The sequence below is a fragment of the Mus caroli genome, unplaced genomic scaffold, assembly GCF_978045245.1.
Source record: "Mus caroli unplaced genomic scaffold, Mus_caroli_1 scaffold_20, whole genome shotgun sequence".
NCBI lineage: Eukaryota > Metazoa > Chordata > Mammalia > Rodentia > Muridae > Mus > Mus caroli.
Window position 1 is genome coordinate 44,102,708 of NW_028227275.1, and position 16,728 is coordinate 44,119,435.

General features: G+C 41.4%; 1 protein-coding gene across 1 annotated transcript in view; it reads right to left on the minus strand.

Annotated features, from left to right (window-relative positions):
- The window catches only part of Prune2 (prune homolog 2 with BCH domain), a 267,188-nt gene that overhangs the window by 215,395 nt on the left and 35,065 nt on the right, over positions 1–16,728 (minus strand). Inside the window, exons 2-4 of the mRNA XM_085833931.1 lie at positions 7,096–7,200; positions 3,317–3,519; positions 112–275 (exon numbers count right to left, since the gene is read on the minus strand). Of these exons, the coding sequence (XP_085690057.1) occupies positions 112–275; positions 3,317–3,519; positions 7,096–7,200 (472 nt within the window). The remainder of the gene's footprint in view (positions 1–111; positions 276–3,316; positions 3,520–7,095; positions 7,201–16,728) is intronic.

The following is a 16,728-nucleotide window of genomic DNA, read 5'->3' on the forward strand; positions in this document are numbered from 1 at the left end:
GGTCTTTAAAGGGATTGTTAACCCAAGAATGGATCGCACTCTTTCTGCATGAGCAGACTCAGAACCAGCCCATTAAGCTTCCCGTCTTTACTCTGGCAGCGCCGTCCTCACCTCTGAGGAGATGTGCCAGCTGCTGGGTGATGAGTTCTGGAGCCTCACGCAGGAGCTCCTTCAGCACCAGAGAGGAGGAAGACTCCGGGAACCCCAGCTCACCATCACTCTGCTCTCCGGGGTTAATGACTCTGACAACTGCGGATTCCAAAGTTCTGTCCTCACTGGAAAATAAACGGAAAGGAAGAAGAGCTGTGGCTTGTTTTCCCACTCCGGGGCATGATTCAGTCCTGATGATTTCCCCTAAATGGCCCAAAACATAAATTCTCATGACCGTGAAGAACAGGACCTAACTGGAGCTAGAGAACTGCACCTGCAGAGCAAGCATTAGGAGCCAAGTTCAGATCCCCACGTAAAGGCCTGAAGTGTTCCAGCTGTGGTCACTCCAGCACCATGAGGGGGTGGGTGGGTGGGGTATGCTTGCTGGTCAGCCTGCCTTAGCCAGTCAGCAAGTACCATGTTCATTGATTGGCCTTACCTCAACAGATGAGGTTGGGAGAAAGAGATCTGATATGAATCTGTGTCTGTACGAGTTTGTACATGTTTGAATGGGTGCTGGTGCGCACACTCACACATACTCATGTACACACACACTCATACAAACACACTCACTCATACACAAACACCTCCAGACACACACATTCACACACATGCACATACAGGCACACACACACAAACACACTCACACATTCACACATACTCATACTCTCTCTCTCTCTCTCACACACACACACACACAGAAGAGAACAGGATGTTATTCTGTGTGTCTATATATATATCATTTCCATTTATTATTGTCCCCAGATTCCTAGAATATTTTCATAGCTCCCCAAAAGCTAGTATTTATTATTTTCCACATAACTAGAAGCACTGTAGCTGTGTTGACCATGTGTAGTGGGTTCTAGTAAGGTCTTTTTTTTTTTCAGGTTTTTTTTTGTTGTTGTTGTTTTTTATTAGGTATTTATTTCATTTACATTTCCAATGCTATCCCAAAAGTCCCCCACCCGCTCCCCCACCCACTTCCCCACCCACCCACTCCCACTTCTTGGCCCTGGCGTTCCCCTGTACTGAGGCAGATAAAGTTTTCGTGTCCAATGGGCCTCTTTTCCCACTGATGGCGGACTAGGCCATCTTATGATACATATGCAGCTAGAGACACGAGCTCTGGGGGGTACTGGGTAGTTCATATTGTTGTTCTGTAAGATCTTTTTACAAATGGGCAAACAGGCAAAATGGGGCTAAGGACTGTATTTGTAGTCAGGTGAAAATCTGACACCAGTACCTGCTCAGAACAGTCACTGAACTTTACAAAAAAAATACCACTATGCCCATCATGGCTTCACCATGTTTTTTTTTTTTTAAGTCAAACTGTTCATTCATTCATTCATTAAATTTTGTGCTTTTTATTTTTGGAGGGATGAAGCTCAATCTCAGGAGAACACTTTGCATGCTAGGCAAGTGTTGGGCACTGGACTATCCCCCACCCCTCACCTCCTACATATATGTAATAGAAGTGGATTTTCTCAAAAGAAGAAAGGTACAGAAAAAAGCTACATTTTTCTTTCTGACTATTCAAATATAAATGAGTTACAATAAAGAAAGTAAGCTCTTTACTTTTCTGGAGTATTCGACTATATCCCCAGAGTTTATAAACTCAGTCTCAAAGTCAAGTTAGCAGATTTCATTTTGAGTGGTGACAAAATTCTTTTGTGCCATCACGTCATCTTTCCTTGTGTCAGTTGCATGAGCTGTCTTGAAAACATTAGGCATGACTTTAGCCAAGTGCATGATAGCTAGGGACACCGCCCAAGCTATCTGCAACTTGGGGACTATCTGAGTGTCCTCCAAAGGTCCACATTTGCAGGGTGGTACCCCATGGAGGGGGGGTGGGTGCTGAGGGCTTTAAGAGGTGAGTCCTGCCAGCAATCCTTAGATCATTGGGTGCATGCCCTCACAGGGGGTTGGAAGATCCTAGTTTTTAGTTTCTGGCCGGGTTCAAGGTGTGAATTTTGCTCTTCTTGCTGATAAACAACCCTCATCACAGTCCCAAACACTCTAGTGGCCTGATCAGAGATTTGACTCTCCAGAGCCATGAGAAAAATAACCCTCTCCTTACTTCCTACACAGCTTCTGTCAGGAACTTCATTATAGTGATAAAAAAAGTTAGCAAGTATAGCTGAGAACTAAATTCCATCCAAAACCTCACCCCAAACTTCCAGCCTCTTGTCAACAGATGGTTGGTATCATTCAAAAGACTTTCATTTGTTTCAAACCATATAGGAGTAAAGCAGTCCACAGATTGTTTCCAAAATGCCTTGTAACCAACTGTGTAACCGGTGGTTGCCTAGATTTACCTTAATGCTTTTGTAAATATGCTTCCTAAAAACTGGTTACACTTAAAAATTATTAAATATAAAAGTCTTATTGTAAGTACTCTAAGGTCAAGGTTAATTGGTCAAGGTCTTCAACAATAGAAAAACTGGTAAACTGTAAAGAATGAACACTCCAAGTGTTTAGCTGGTATCCCTTCACTCGATGGCAGTACAGAGTGTATCTCTGAGGTCTGTCTGTAATCATCTGTAGTCAGGGAATTCATCTCATTCCTCTCCCTTTATCTCAGATCCTTGCCCCAGCTCATAGTTCCCTCAGCGCCTAAAAGAGGCAGAAGAGGTCTGATTTAAACTCTCCACTGACTACACGTGGTGCCTGGGCAAAGCCATCTGTGACACTAGGCTCCACTTTTCCCTTCTCTGACGTACAACAATTGAGCTGCATGGAATATCAACAGCCTGCCTTTCTGTTACCATAGAACATAGAAAACTACAATGAAGTGATTTTCGTGGCCCATTTCCCACTCTCCTCCTTTTCTCTAATGAGATTTCTTTATGATCTTTCTGTTTTATCTGGTTTCAATTTCCCTTACTTATTTTCAACATCAATAAGTATGATTATTGAGACACTATAAGAGAGTATTAATTTGGTGCATTTTACAAGAGCATTCCACTTAAGAACATCAATTTGAAATCTCAAAGTAAACAAGGAGAACTGGTATAGCCCAAATATTCTCATTAAAGAAAAAAAAAACCTATATTTTTAATAAAGTCCTTTTTATGACTCTTGTTAAACATTAATAAGGAACATGGTAACAACTGACCAGGAAAGCTTCCCTCAGGATAAATGCCCAGAACCTCACAGTGAGTCTTACCTCCCCAGGATGTGGCTGCCTACAAGCGTTATCGACAGTTTCCCTTCATCGTTCAGCTGATGCAGGTTAATCTCATCTCGGAATATGTGGAATGATTCAGGGATGTTCAGCTCTTCTAAAATAAACCTTGTCTCTGTGAAGTAGTTGAATTCAGTTCTTGGGATATTCAGCACTGGCAAGCAGAGGACCCCGGGAGGACTGACCTACAGAAAGAAGAAGTTAGCTCAACCGCTGCAAAAAGCAGTTTTCCTCCAGCTAGAAGCTAATTGCTAGAGTGTAAGCCTTTTGTTCACAAAGAAACCGTTTGACATCTAAAAAAAATCTCCCTGAGCCCAGTTACAGAGCACTTTCTCCACTAGTAAGAGGACACCGGTGTCGTATTTTAAAATTATCATTACATTTATTTGTTTCTGTTTGTGAGTGTGTGCACTCGCGGGTACACATGCATATGTTTGTGCCTGTGCGTGATGCGCGATGCACGAGCCGATGCGCGAGCCTGTGCATGCCACAGCACACATGCGGACGTCAGAGAGTAAACGGCGGCGTAAGTCAGTTCTCTCCTCCCACCATGGGGGTCCTCCTGGGAAAGCAGTCAGGTGGTCAGCTCTGACAGATAGCACCCTTACCTGTTGAGCCACCTCACCAGCCTAGCCATGATGCATTCTCACCTTTTTTTTTCTCTTTAAAAATAAAGTTTCACAGACAATCCTAACTGGAAACGTTTAACCCCTTACTTTACTTTAACCCCTCCATGATTAGAAAATGTATGTTTGTATGCAGACATATACATGTATACATACATACATTCATTCAAACATACATATACACACATAATCTCCTCTTCATCTCTTCATGGGTAGCAAATGAACATCTTGATGGAATTGACAAAAAGTTGGTAATTGGAACAGACTGCAGTGACACAAGATGTCTCCCCATCGACATGGGACAATTGAAATCTGGGTTCAGTAGTTCATCTGGAAAACTATGTGTTGGAGTATGAATTGTGACCTTTTAAATATGCAAAACAGCATGTATTTAACTGGTTATTCAATTAGCAGTCAGATTTAGCACACATACTAATAGATATGATATGCTAATAAACATTATACATTACATATAATATATACATATAATTTATATATTATATATATATACATATATATATATTTAACTACTTTTATGGGCCTCTTATATAAAACATTTGTGATGACCAGATGAAGAGGAGGAGGAAGAAAATTCATATTCACAATAAATCTGTTTCTCTATATAAATTATAAAGTATTTTAAAAATTAAGGGAACAGCAACAAGGACTTCACTGCCACTGAAAGGCTTGGTAAGGCTTTGTTTCTGGATAAGGAAATAACCGTTCTTCCATCACCACAGCTCTATCACAAGCACTTGCTTATTACACAGCTCAATATCCCAGCGTCTGTCTCCCCTCTTGCATTAAAAGGACAGGATTGTTTTGTTCTGCTGCCTTCCAAGACATAAAACAACCAGGCAGCAGTAGACATTTAATAAATATTCACTGAATTAAACAAGTAAAACTGCCGCTGTACCCGAAACACAAAACCATCTCCACCAAGTGAGTTTTCTTTCCACTGTCATGCCAGTCACAGAATAATCATTAGTGATTTAGGTATCGCATGTTACTCTTCCTAATGAATTGACAGTTGTATCTAACTCTGACAATGACAAAGAAGTAGAATGAATACAGGAGTCAGGATAGACATCCTGAGCTGTCCAAGCGGGACTTATTTTGGAGGTGGCATCAGAAAACAAGATGGCAGCCTTACCCCCTGCTCAGTGAACTGGAGAAAGCCATTCTCCTTTCTGAGTCTTGGTTTTCTGTGTCTATGGAGTTTGGCCTCTGTTCTACTCACCAGCATGCAAGGTCACAGAGCCTGAAGGCGGATGCTGGTTCTTAGGAAAACTCTATAAAAGCACAGCCCACAAATAACAAGCAAGGCCTGCCACAGGGAGACAAAGGCTTGGTGTCTTAGCTAGGTTTTCTAATGCTATGATAAACACAATAACTGAAAGCAACTTGGGAGGAAAGGGTTTATTTCATCTTCTAGCTTGCCGTCCATCATCCAGGAACTCAAGGCAGAAATTAAATGGAGGAACTGATGCAGAAGCCCTGGAGGAGTGCTGCTTACTGTCTTGCTCAATCTATTCATTTACACAACACAGAACAACCTGCCCAGAGGTGGCACTGCTCTGCCCTGTGGGCTGGGCCTCCCCATATCAACCATTAAGCCAGAAAATTCCCTATAGACTTGCTTACAGGCAATGAGAAGAGAGGTATTTTTTTTTTCAATTGAGGGTCCTCTTTCCAGATAACTGTAGCTGTGTCAAGCGGACAAAAAACAACTAAACAGCAGCAACAAAAAACACAACCAAGACACCCCAAAACCACAAAATCCCCCATATGTTACTCTTTAGTAAAATGCCATATTTGTTTCTATGCTTAGTTAAAAGTCTCCAAAAGGAAGGAGGGCCTGTGAGTCTGTTTTCCTGTATCTATCTACCCATCAACTATCTTTTATCACTCACATTTACCCTGCCTCCTCTTTCCATGAAGCATACTCATTCACGGTACTATAACCATGACTGGTTACAGTATTACTACAGTATATAATAGTATATATGCTACATATACTATATGTAGTATAGTGTATACGCTATGGTAACATTATTATTAATTATTATTATATACTTTCCTTTAAACTGCATATCACTGATAGTCTTAAAATCACTCCAGTCAGCTGTCCTCTAGATGAACAGCAGAGAGTAATAAGGATTGCTTAAATATGCACATCTTGACTCAAATGCATTCATCTCCTCATACCAATTACTATTCTTTGCAAAATTCAACAACTTGTAAGACAAATTTGATAGAGAGCCCACATGTAGAGATCAGAATACTTTCGCCATCATTTTGTCAGCTGCCCTAAAGCAGTACTTGCCACCCGCAGCTCATTCTGGAAGACTGGGTTTTCATGTGAATTTAAATCACTCCAGATCAGTTATGCACAGTATCAGGGGATCCAGATCCAAACAAAATTGAAATAAAATAAACCAGACCCTGGAAAATTAAAAATTCCACGAAATAGTACCCAAATACTCAGAACACACATTTGAAAGTTTTTCAAGCAATAAAGTCCATTACTGTGGGCTGATGGAGTTTATAGATGAGGAGTTTGAACACGATTTGTTAAAAAGGCTTTTCCAGTTCCACGGGTAAGTCTGTGCTTCACAGAGTAGAAAGAGTCTCCCTTAAAGGACATCATCCCCAGTTGTTGTCTAAAAGGCAACAACTAAAGGCTTACAGACCTAGACTGCATCTGCCCTGCCCCTGTCTCTGAATCTCAGCCAAGGTTCTGTGTTTCATGTATTGTTCATATGAGTTGTTCTGCATGTTTTTCTACTCCCAAAGGCAAGGTCACACAGTATATGATAAGGGAAAGACAGAGCCCCTAAGTCTTGCTTTTTGTTGCTTCTTTATATTCTTGTAAAAGCAGTCAACTACTATAACAGTTTTTTAATATGTTGTTTGAAGTATTTTTGAGTGGAAACTAGTAAGACATAACTAGAGCAATGTTTAATATGCAGGTACTATTCAATAAATGCCTGTTGCTAACTAGATATTTAATATTCTCTACACCAATATACCAGAACAGGAAAAACTAAGTTAGTGGCTTCATTTTTCCATAAAATATTTATTCTTAAAAGATACACAATTCAAGTACTAAGGATATAGTCCCTTCCCCCTCACCTTGTCCAGAAAGTATGCATATGTGAAGGCAGAAATGAGAGAATCCAGGTCACATGACTTAGGTCCAATAACTGCGTGGACCTGTTCCAATTGTTTACTTCGATCCTGAAACCAATAAAGAGAAAAATCACAATTTTACTTGATTCCAACCAATATAAAGTGGAAATTTTTCAATGATTTTTTTTAAAAGTATGCTTGTCTATTCTCACACACAATGACAGAAAATAATAAATGTGTAACAAAATTACATAAAAACTAATTGCCATGTTTAGCATGCTTATTCAAACCATTAAATCTTCAAGAGGAAAATAGACTACCTTTATTAAGGCTACCTATAAGTTTTCTACCCATTTGCGGAGACGCATTTGCATATATAGGCACGTATACATACACACATATTCTAAACATATGCAAAACACACACACATACACACAAAATACAAGGCTTCCTACAAATTAACTTCCTTTGAGCCATATCTCAAGTGAGGAAGTGTTTTCATAGTAAGGGATCATTTTGATGTGAAGATCAGTTACACAGAGATTAAGGATCATCTACCCATAGGAGACATGTTTCCTAGTTTACAAAACAATGGGACCTTTTCTTATATCCTTCCCACTCTGTGTAGTCAAGCAAACACACATCTTGAAAGGCTTTATTTTCTCATATTCCATCTTGGGTTTGGAAGCTATTCTTTCTATAATGTTCTATTCTTTAGTGAATGAAACGGGTTTTTTTTTTTTGTATGTTTGTTTTTTGATTTTTTGTTTTCTCATTCAGAAAGAGGCTTGTGAGTTGCATTGTTGGTCTAGGGCTCCAGATTGCATCCGTTGCTTTTCTATGTCTGTACAGTCACCTCTCTGGAAGGGAGCACATGCTTTTTTGGTTTCCTGTGTCTGTTTTTCAGGTTTACTCAATAGTTATTTAAATTCTTTTATAGGAGGCTGACATTCCTTTAAAACATTCAAAGAACCAAGTACTTCGAGAAAGCCCCACAGCAAATTGCCTGGCACAGAAAATTATAAAATAAATCACTGTATTTCCTTTTGTTTCTTTTGAGAAAGGGCCTCGTGGCGCCCAGGCTGGCCTCAGCCTCACTCTACGGCTGATGGAGGAGAACTGCCTGTCTTCTTGTGCCCACTTCCCAGGAGCTGGGATTACAGCATGCTCCACCGCGTTCGTTCGCCATCAAAGAGTATCATCTCTACAGTACGGTAGCACCACCACGTGTGCTTGTTTCTCTTGCTTTCCGTCACTTATTTTCATCTCCCTGTCTAAGACTGACTAGACAGCCACATATTGTAGAACTGCACCAGACGGCAGGACAAGTCGTGACTGTTCAGCAGTGAGCACAGAGGCTTCCTTCACATGTAGAAAAAAAGTGAATGCGTGCCTAACAACCTAGGAGGCATCTTGCAAATGAACTTGACAACTGGCTAGTATGTGTGCAGAGCTGGAGGTATTAGAATCCGAAACAAGTTATTAAACAATGAGGATTTAATCCAAACACCAAGATGAAGTAAATGTTTTTGCATTGTTTTACTGTGTTACATAAGGACATGTTCACCCAAGTGTGAGTGCACTTTGAGTCTATTTATCCCTCGTCTACTCTCCCTCCTCATGCCCCATGACCTCCCATGAGTTCCCTTTGTTTCCCCCAGACAATTCCTCTTCTATTTTCACAACATCTGTAACATCATGCACTTTTATGAATCAATAAAAGATGAAAAAAATCATGAAGGAGGTTGGATAGAATCTGTCACAGAAAAAAGTGGCAGAGATATTTTACATAAGCCATCCCCAATAAGTGATGTGGCTTCTTTAAAACAGACTCATAGTTTTGATTTCTTTTATGTTGATTTTTTAGTAAAGCAGCATGCTTAAAATGCTTGAACTGTGATATGGACTCCGGAGATAACTACAAGCCCCTCCCCCATCACCACCCAGCCTGGCTCACACACCCTTCTTTCCTGGCTTCCTTTTCTAACCTCATAAAAGTACAGCTGGCTCACTGCACTGAATGTCCCCTGAGGGGTTAGTTCAGGTCTAGATATCAAAGTCAAGACAACAAAATATTCCAGAAGCACCCAAATAAATTTAGGTAAATAGAATTCCAGCCCATTACAGCACAAGCAAAATCACGTTCCTGTAAATGCTGCTCTTCCGAGAAGCTCAAGGGTCTAAGGAGACATTACCTCATGTCTCCCGTATCTTGTGAGACAGGCAGTAGAAAGATCAGCAAAGCTTTTTACAGATCAGAGGAGCCTGTGATGAGGCCAACCATGATTCTAGACTCTAAAGCCTGACACCATGAGAGCTGATTACCCCACCCCGCTAACTATTTCACAATCCTTAATGACTCTGTGTCCACTCAAGTGCATAGGGTACTAAGAGAGAAGAGAGGTAGCTAAATATGCACACTAAATACAGAGACACTGCCAACACTGGGGGATCAACACAAGTGACTAGCCTGCTTTCTTTTCTAGGCTTTGTCATTCCCAACATAGCTTCATGTACAACTTTCAACTTACACAAAAGAAGACCTGGTAATATCTGTGTGTCGATGCATCTCCATATTCAACCCCAGTTAGTACATTAGAAAAGAAAGCTAAATAAATGAAGGTTGCAACTCCAAAGTGTACTAGACCAGATCTCACAAGCCAGGAACTTTCTACAGTAAATAGAGTCTATTTAGTCTTCATTTAAAGAGACAGAGATCATATTCTCTTGTTGGTCAGAGCCATGGCAGATCAATGTGAAACCCTGGGAGCTCCCCCACAATCTTGCAAGCCCCTTTGCATGCTCTCCGGTGTCTCTTTGGGCTCCTCTTCTTCCCACATATCACATTATTTCATGCTCATGGTCTCTTCTGATGGCATTGATCCATATGATGGCTAATATGATAGTCAGGTGACAGGATCTAAAATCACCCAGGAGAAAGATGAGTCTCTCGGAGTGTCTGATTGGGTGTTTCTATTATTAATAGTTTGGTTTACTCAAGGGCTTCACCTTTCCATGGTCTAAAAGTCCTAGACTGAATAGGGAAAGTGAGGTGAGCTGAACTCCAGCATTCATCCGTGTTTGCTTGCTGACCTGGGGTAACCAGCGAGGCTTTAAGCTCCTCTGCCACTATGATTTCTCCACCATGAAGGACTTTATCTTTATGAACTAAGACAAACACTTCCTTCCTTGACTTGTATCTGTCAGGTATTCTGTCATAGCAACAACAAGAGTAACCAAAACAAGGGACATCTGCCAACACAGCCCATACCACAGTGTCTAAGCTCCAACACTTTCTCCCTCCACCCCCCTCCAGGCAAGTGGAGAAGGGTCCCAGAAGCAATGGTACATGGAACTGAGAGTTATCAGAGCTGATGAGCCAAATGAGGAGATAATGAAAGCTATGAGCACTGCTCAAAGATTAAGAGGATGCTTAGGTGAGTCTCTTGGAAAAAATCTGATGTTTAAGTAACGATTTGAACCCAGGAAGTGAAGTGTCACAGGAAAATCATATGCAAAGGTCCTGAGGTTGGAAAGGGCCCAACCTATTCAGCAAATCAGAAGTACATGCATTTCCCAAATGTGATTCTATAAAAGCAGCAATGACCAGCTTTGGCAAGTAAATGCTCTTTCCTTAATGGTAACACGGGCATAGCAAGCATTAGGAAATCCCAGAGCCAAAGACTTACTGTTAATGCCTGAGCCTAACACAGGCAGAAGAGTGAAAATCAGATAAAACATGTACTGCTGGCTTTGCCGACTAATGCACTTCCAAGTAGATTTGGATAGATTCCCATAATTAAGGCATAAAGAAAACACTGAACACACTAATACTCCAGAGCATGATCTGAATGGACTTTCAATTTCAAAGTACAATTTTATGTATGGATAAAATGAGACTTCTTATTGAAGTTAACTTCCTACCTCTCTTTAAAAGACAACCTGCACATTTATATTCCACTGCTATTAGAGGAAATGGTGGATGGTGCACTTTTAAACACCCCTCCCACATGGAAAGCAGAGGAACTGAGCAGAAGAGGGCTTCCAGAGCCTTCCAATAGTACACAGTTGGCTTGTTCTAACTTTCTCCCTCTCAGAAATAAAGCTGCTCCTACCTGTAGCTTTTTCAATCCAAAATCCTATAAGAAACCTTTTCATCTAAAAGTCCTTGCTGTACCATCATAGCCCCTTCTCTGTCCCTTTCTTTAATACTCTATCACTATTAATTTCAATAATAATTAATTTAAATTAGTTTCGATGAGACAGAGTGACAGATCACCAGTTGAAAACACCAGCTAAGTTGGATTATCTGAGCCCGAGCTCTTTTATTCCAGGTAAAATTTGTAACACACATTATGTACACACACACACACACACACACACACACACACACACACACACACACCACACACACACACACACACACACACACACACCTGTAACTCCAGCACGCCCACCAAGGGATGAGAAACAGAGACAAGACAATAGGCCAATGATCCCGGAGTATGTGGTATGGTAACAAAAAACAAAGGAGACCCTGTTTGTTCAAGGTAGAAGCTAATAAACAGAACTCCCAAGTCTCTGACCTCTACACCTTTACTGGCATGCATACACATACATGCAAATTAATTTTTTAAAAAAAGTAATTTCCAATAAGGAATATATGCCTTCATAAGTCAGATGTGATAAAAATGAATAAAGCAAAGGTAAAGAGTGCTAACGCTCACTGTACATGTTTTAAAGTTTGTCCATCTATATTTATATTTATACATGGGGAAATTAATGCCTCTTCATAGTTTGCTTTGTCATTTACCCCAGGCTGTACCACACTACGTATTCTAGGTGGCCTTGAACTCAGGATCCTTCTCCTTCATCCTCCAAAGTGGTATGGTTGCAAGTATGTGCCACAGAACCCACTTTTCATTCTCTTTAAATAGCTAATGGCGACAGGTGTGTGTGTGTGTGTGTGTGTGTGTGTGTGTGTGTGTGTGTGTGTGTAAAACAGAATTCCTAGAAGCAACATAAGTGACTAAAAAATCTCTATGGGGGTTTGGAGAGTTGGCTCAGTGGTTAAGACCATGTGTTGTTCTTACAAAGGACCTGAGTTCAGTTCCCAGCACCCACATGGTGGCTCACAACCATCCATAATTCTAAGGGATATAATACTCATAATTCTAAGGGATATAATACCTCTTCAGACCTAAAAGAGTACCAGGCAAGTATATGATACATCTGGCAAAACACTCATACACAAAATGAAAATAAATCTAAAAATAATTTTTAAACATTATATTGCTAATTCAGATCTCTGGCCTCACTGGTCCAGGTTCAAATAATAAAAATACTAAAGGGTGGCATAATGGGACAGACTTGTGATACTAGGGATGAAGGGGGCTGAAACAGGAGGACCACAACTTTGAAGCTATGCTAAGTTACATGGTGAGATTCTGTTTATGATGGTTGATCATTGTCAACTTGACTAGATTTAAGATTGTCATGGAAACACTTCTGGGTGTGTTTGTTTATGGGGAGTATTCCCAGAAAAGTGCAGCTAAAGGGCAGAGGCTGACTATGAGTGTGGGTGATTCCATGAACTGGGGGCCTGGATTGTAGCCCAGAAACTTAGGATACCCAAGATATAAGATACAATTTGCTAAACTCATGAAACTCAAGAAGAATGAAGACCAAAGTGTGGACCTGTGCCCCTTCTTAGAATTGGGAACAAAACACCCATGGAAGGAGTTACAGAGACAAAGTTTGGAGCTGTGACGAAAGGATGGACCATCTAGAGCCTGCCATATCTAGGGATCCACCCCATAATCAGCTTCCAAACGCTGACACCATTGCATACACTAGCAAGATTTTGCTGTAAGGACCCAGATATAGCTGTCTCTTGTGAGACTATGCCGGGGCCTAGCAAACACAGAAGTGGATGCTCACAGTCAGCTATTGGATGGATCACAGGGCTCCCAATGGAGGAGCTAGAGAAAGTACCCAAGGGGCTAAAGGGATCTGCAACCCTATAGGTGGAACAACATTATGAACTAACCAGTACCCCAGAGCTCTTGACTCTAGCTGCATATGTATCAAAAGATGGCCTAGTCGGCCATCACTGGAAAGAGAGGCCCATTGGACACACAAACTTTATATGCCCCAGTACCAGGGAATGCCAGGGCCAAAAAAATGGGAATGGGTGGGTAGGGAAGTGGGGGGGAAGGGTATGGGGGACTTTTGGGATAGCATTGGAAATGTAATTGAGGAAAATACGTAATAAAAAATTTAAAAAAAAAAAGAAGAGACCTGAGCACCAACCAGCATCCCTCCTGACTGTGAACAACACAGGACCAGATACCTCACGTTCCTGCTGCCACACCTTACTCTACCATGACAAGCAGTGCCCTCAGCTGTCACTCACAGAAGCCTTCCCTGCTTCGAGTTGCTTCTGTCCGTGGCTTTGTCACAGCAATGACAAAAGAAACTAATTCATCATCTCAAAACAAAACAGCAGTGCAAAACCAAAATTAAAATTTAAAAACAAAATTAAAAAGTAATAAGTGACTAAGAGATCATAATTATAGTTTCTTCTTGGAGGTACAACTCAGGTTATGGGTAAAAGCAAACACATTTACCAGAATCTACAAAAGCAGGGCGCATGCATACTATATTCATTTTTCTCATAAATGCCTTCATGTAATTGGTGACCTAACTAGAAAAGGGCAAAGGGCTTTTGGTGGTGAACACTGAAAAGGTTCATGAGGTAATACAATTGCCTGACAAGACCGAAATAGTCAATTCAGATAAATTTATGTTGTTTGTCGCCTCTGCCCTCATTGCTACTGATCCCAAACTCCCAAGCCTGGGGGGAACTGAACTGAAATGCTAAGCTGGGTCCTTACACGACTACTGAGGAAAGGCCAATCTGTTTCCACAACTTCCGGCAGCAGGGCTACATTAATAGCTTGACGTGCCCCTGGACGGCAGAGGGTTCTTTTCACAATGAAAGCACCTGTTAAGAAGATATCAGCTGTTGACGGTGATTGACATAGGAGGATGATTCGAAGCACGGAGGATTTAGGGAGAGAATTGTTTATAGAGAAAGGCTGCTTTTACGGTGCAGAAAATGAAGCCTAATGGCAGGGTGTGGTGTAGCCTTGCTGGTCAGCCATCCTGGAATTTAAGTCAGGGTCTGACAAACATTCAGGAGTACAAAGAAGTTGTTAGCTCATTAGCCTTTTTCATCTCTCCCTTCTCCTTGGCATCTCCTCCCTGTTAAGTCCTTCAGCAACTGAAGTGAACTTTGGACATGTTAGAGCCTTCTTTAATTATCATCACCCCTGCCCCCAACCAAGCTCAGTATTCCTCTGCGCTTCTTCTTGCCAGTGCTGTAGGACACCTTCCTTCAACATCTTCTATTCGAGAAAACTGGGGAGTGGGGACCAGTTTAAACACACTCAGCTGTGAATAGCCAAAGTCAGATCGACTTGAACCTCCTTCCTGTTTTGATATATGAAGTCATTGTGAGTAGACATAGGAAGCCAATTCCAAATACTGCCTATGATGGTTAAATATGCTTGGCCCAGGGCACTGTTGAAAGGTGTAGCTTTGTTATAGAAAGTGTGGCACTGTTGGGGTAGGCTTTGAAACCCTCCTCTTAGCTGTCTGAGAGATTCAGTCTTCTGGTTCTCTCTGAAACAATATGTATACAACTCTCAGCTCTGTCTACAGCACCACATCTGCCTGGATCATGCCCTACTTCCTGCCTTGATGATAATGGACTGAATCTTTGATCCTGTAAGCTATCCCCAATTAAATATTGTCCTTTATAAGAGTTGCCTTGGTCATGGTGTCTCTTCATAGCAATGAAAATCCTAAGACACTGCCTGAGGACTTTAGATGATCTGTGGGGTACCAGTTCACTCAAGGGGGCCTCTGGTCTAACAACTGGATATTGTACACTCAGAACTCTTCTCAGACATAAGAGGGGCACCATGATTCAAAGCACCAAGGATTTAGGAACAGAACTGTTTTCGACCTGTTTACTGCCAGTCTTGACCTCATATTCTCAGATCAAGTGTCGGCAAGTATCATTGTGTATACTCTTCTGCATAGTTCATTTCCCTGACTCTCTCTCTCTCTCTCTCTCTCTCTCTCTCTCTCTCTCTCTCTCTCTCTCTCTCTCTCTCTCTGTGTGTGTGTGTGTGTGTGTGTATACGATATATTGTTCAAGGTTGTTTAAAAGCAATACCAATATTTTTTCTCTCTAATTCAAACTTTGAATCAACAGTTGCACCCTCAAATCCTTACCTTGGAAGGATTCATCTGACATCATGTAAGAGCCAAAGCTACGCTTTAAGTTTTAGTTAACTATGCCTAAGGGATCCATGAACAAAACCTATACGCCCCGTCCATGCCCAAGGACAGATACTTCTTAAAAAACTGGAAGCTGTTTCTGGGAGATAACAAGACACACGTTTTTCACTCCCTAAAACAAGTTTGTTTGATCCAACTACACCAGATATGCTTGATCACATGCAGGTGGGGAAGCCATGGGCAGGAAATACATCAGGAAGTGTGCTTGCCTCTGTTGTACCTGATAGAAAATATGATAGCATTATGGGCTTGCCTTTAAAAGCATCTGCAAAATGTGGCTCCAAACCATTTTCTGGGAACCCCAGAATGATTCTGGCCAGAATCCACCATCCTGGACAGTACTCGATTAAAGCTTGCTTCAAATTTGGCTCAAAAATTGTGGAACTGGTCTTTCTTAATTCCCAGGTTTAATGTTAGCTTTTTAAATGGTCTTAAGTTTTTTAACTGTCTGCCTAGGAAGTGCCTCTGTGTAAGATCAGCTGGTCTCTTCTCATGGAAATAGAGAGTGCATCCTGGAATCTGTCTTCTGTGAACTTATAGGTCTTGAAAATCCCTCAACTTTCCCTTTCAAGACTCGGGGGCTGTCATCCTTTTTATGCTGATGGGAGTCAACCTGGGTCCTTATCCTTACTCCTCAGCTCTGACCTGTCTTCTGTCTCTTTTCTGTGCTTAGTCCTCATAGGAAAGACATGCATACTCTGCAAGAGATGGCATTTGGAAGAGCTTCTGCCAACCCATCCCCGTCAAAGGCAATGTAGGAGTTTCGAAGACGGAATGCAAATGAAGACCCCCCCTACACCTGACATGCATCCATGCTCCCTGAGGTTTACATAGCAATTACTTATTTTAAAATTTGCAAAACAGAAAGTCACAGAAGACCAAAACATTCATCTCCCCAAATTAAATCCATTGCTATGACCATTTAGTATAGTCCTTGTAATATTCTTTTCCATGCTTCTGTGAGTACTCTTTCCTGCTGTACATAATGTTTGCATCCTCTCTCATTAAATGTTACAAGGCTCTGCTGTCTTAAATATCTAGGATATAGATGTTGCAATGGCCAGAAATGGTTTGTATTTGCTTGCTTGTACAGCCCCAGCTGCTGCCCAGCTAGAAATGTTTGCTGGGTTGTTTTGTTTTGTTTTTCAACACAGGGTTTCTCTGTGTAGCCCTGGCTGTCCTGGAACTCACTCTGTAGACCAGGCTGGCCTCGAACTCAGAAATCCGCCTGCCTCTGCCTCTGCCTCTGCCTCCTGAGTGCTGGGA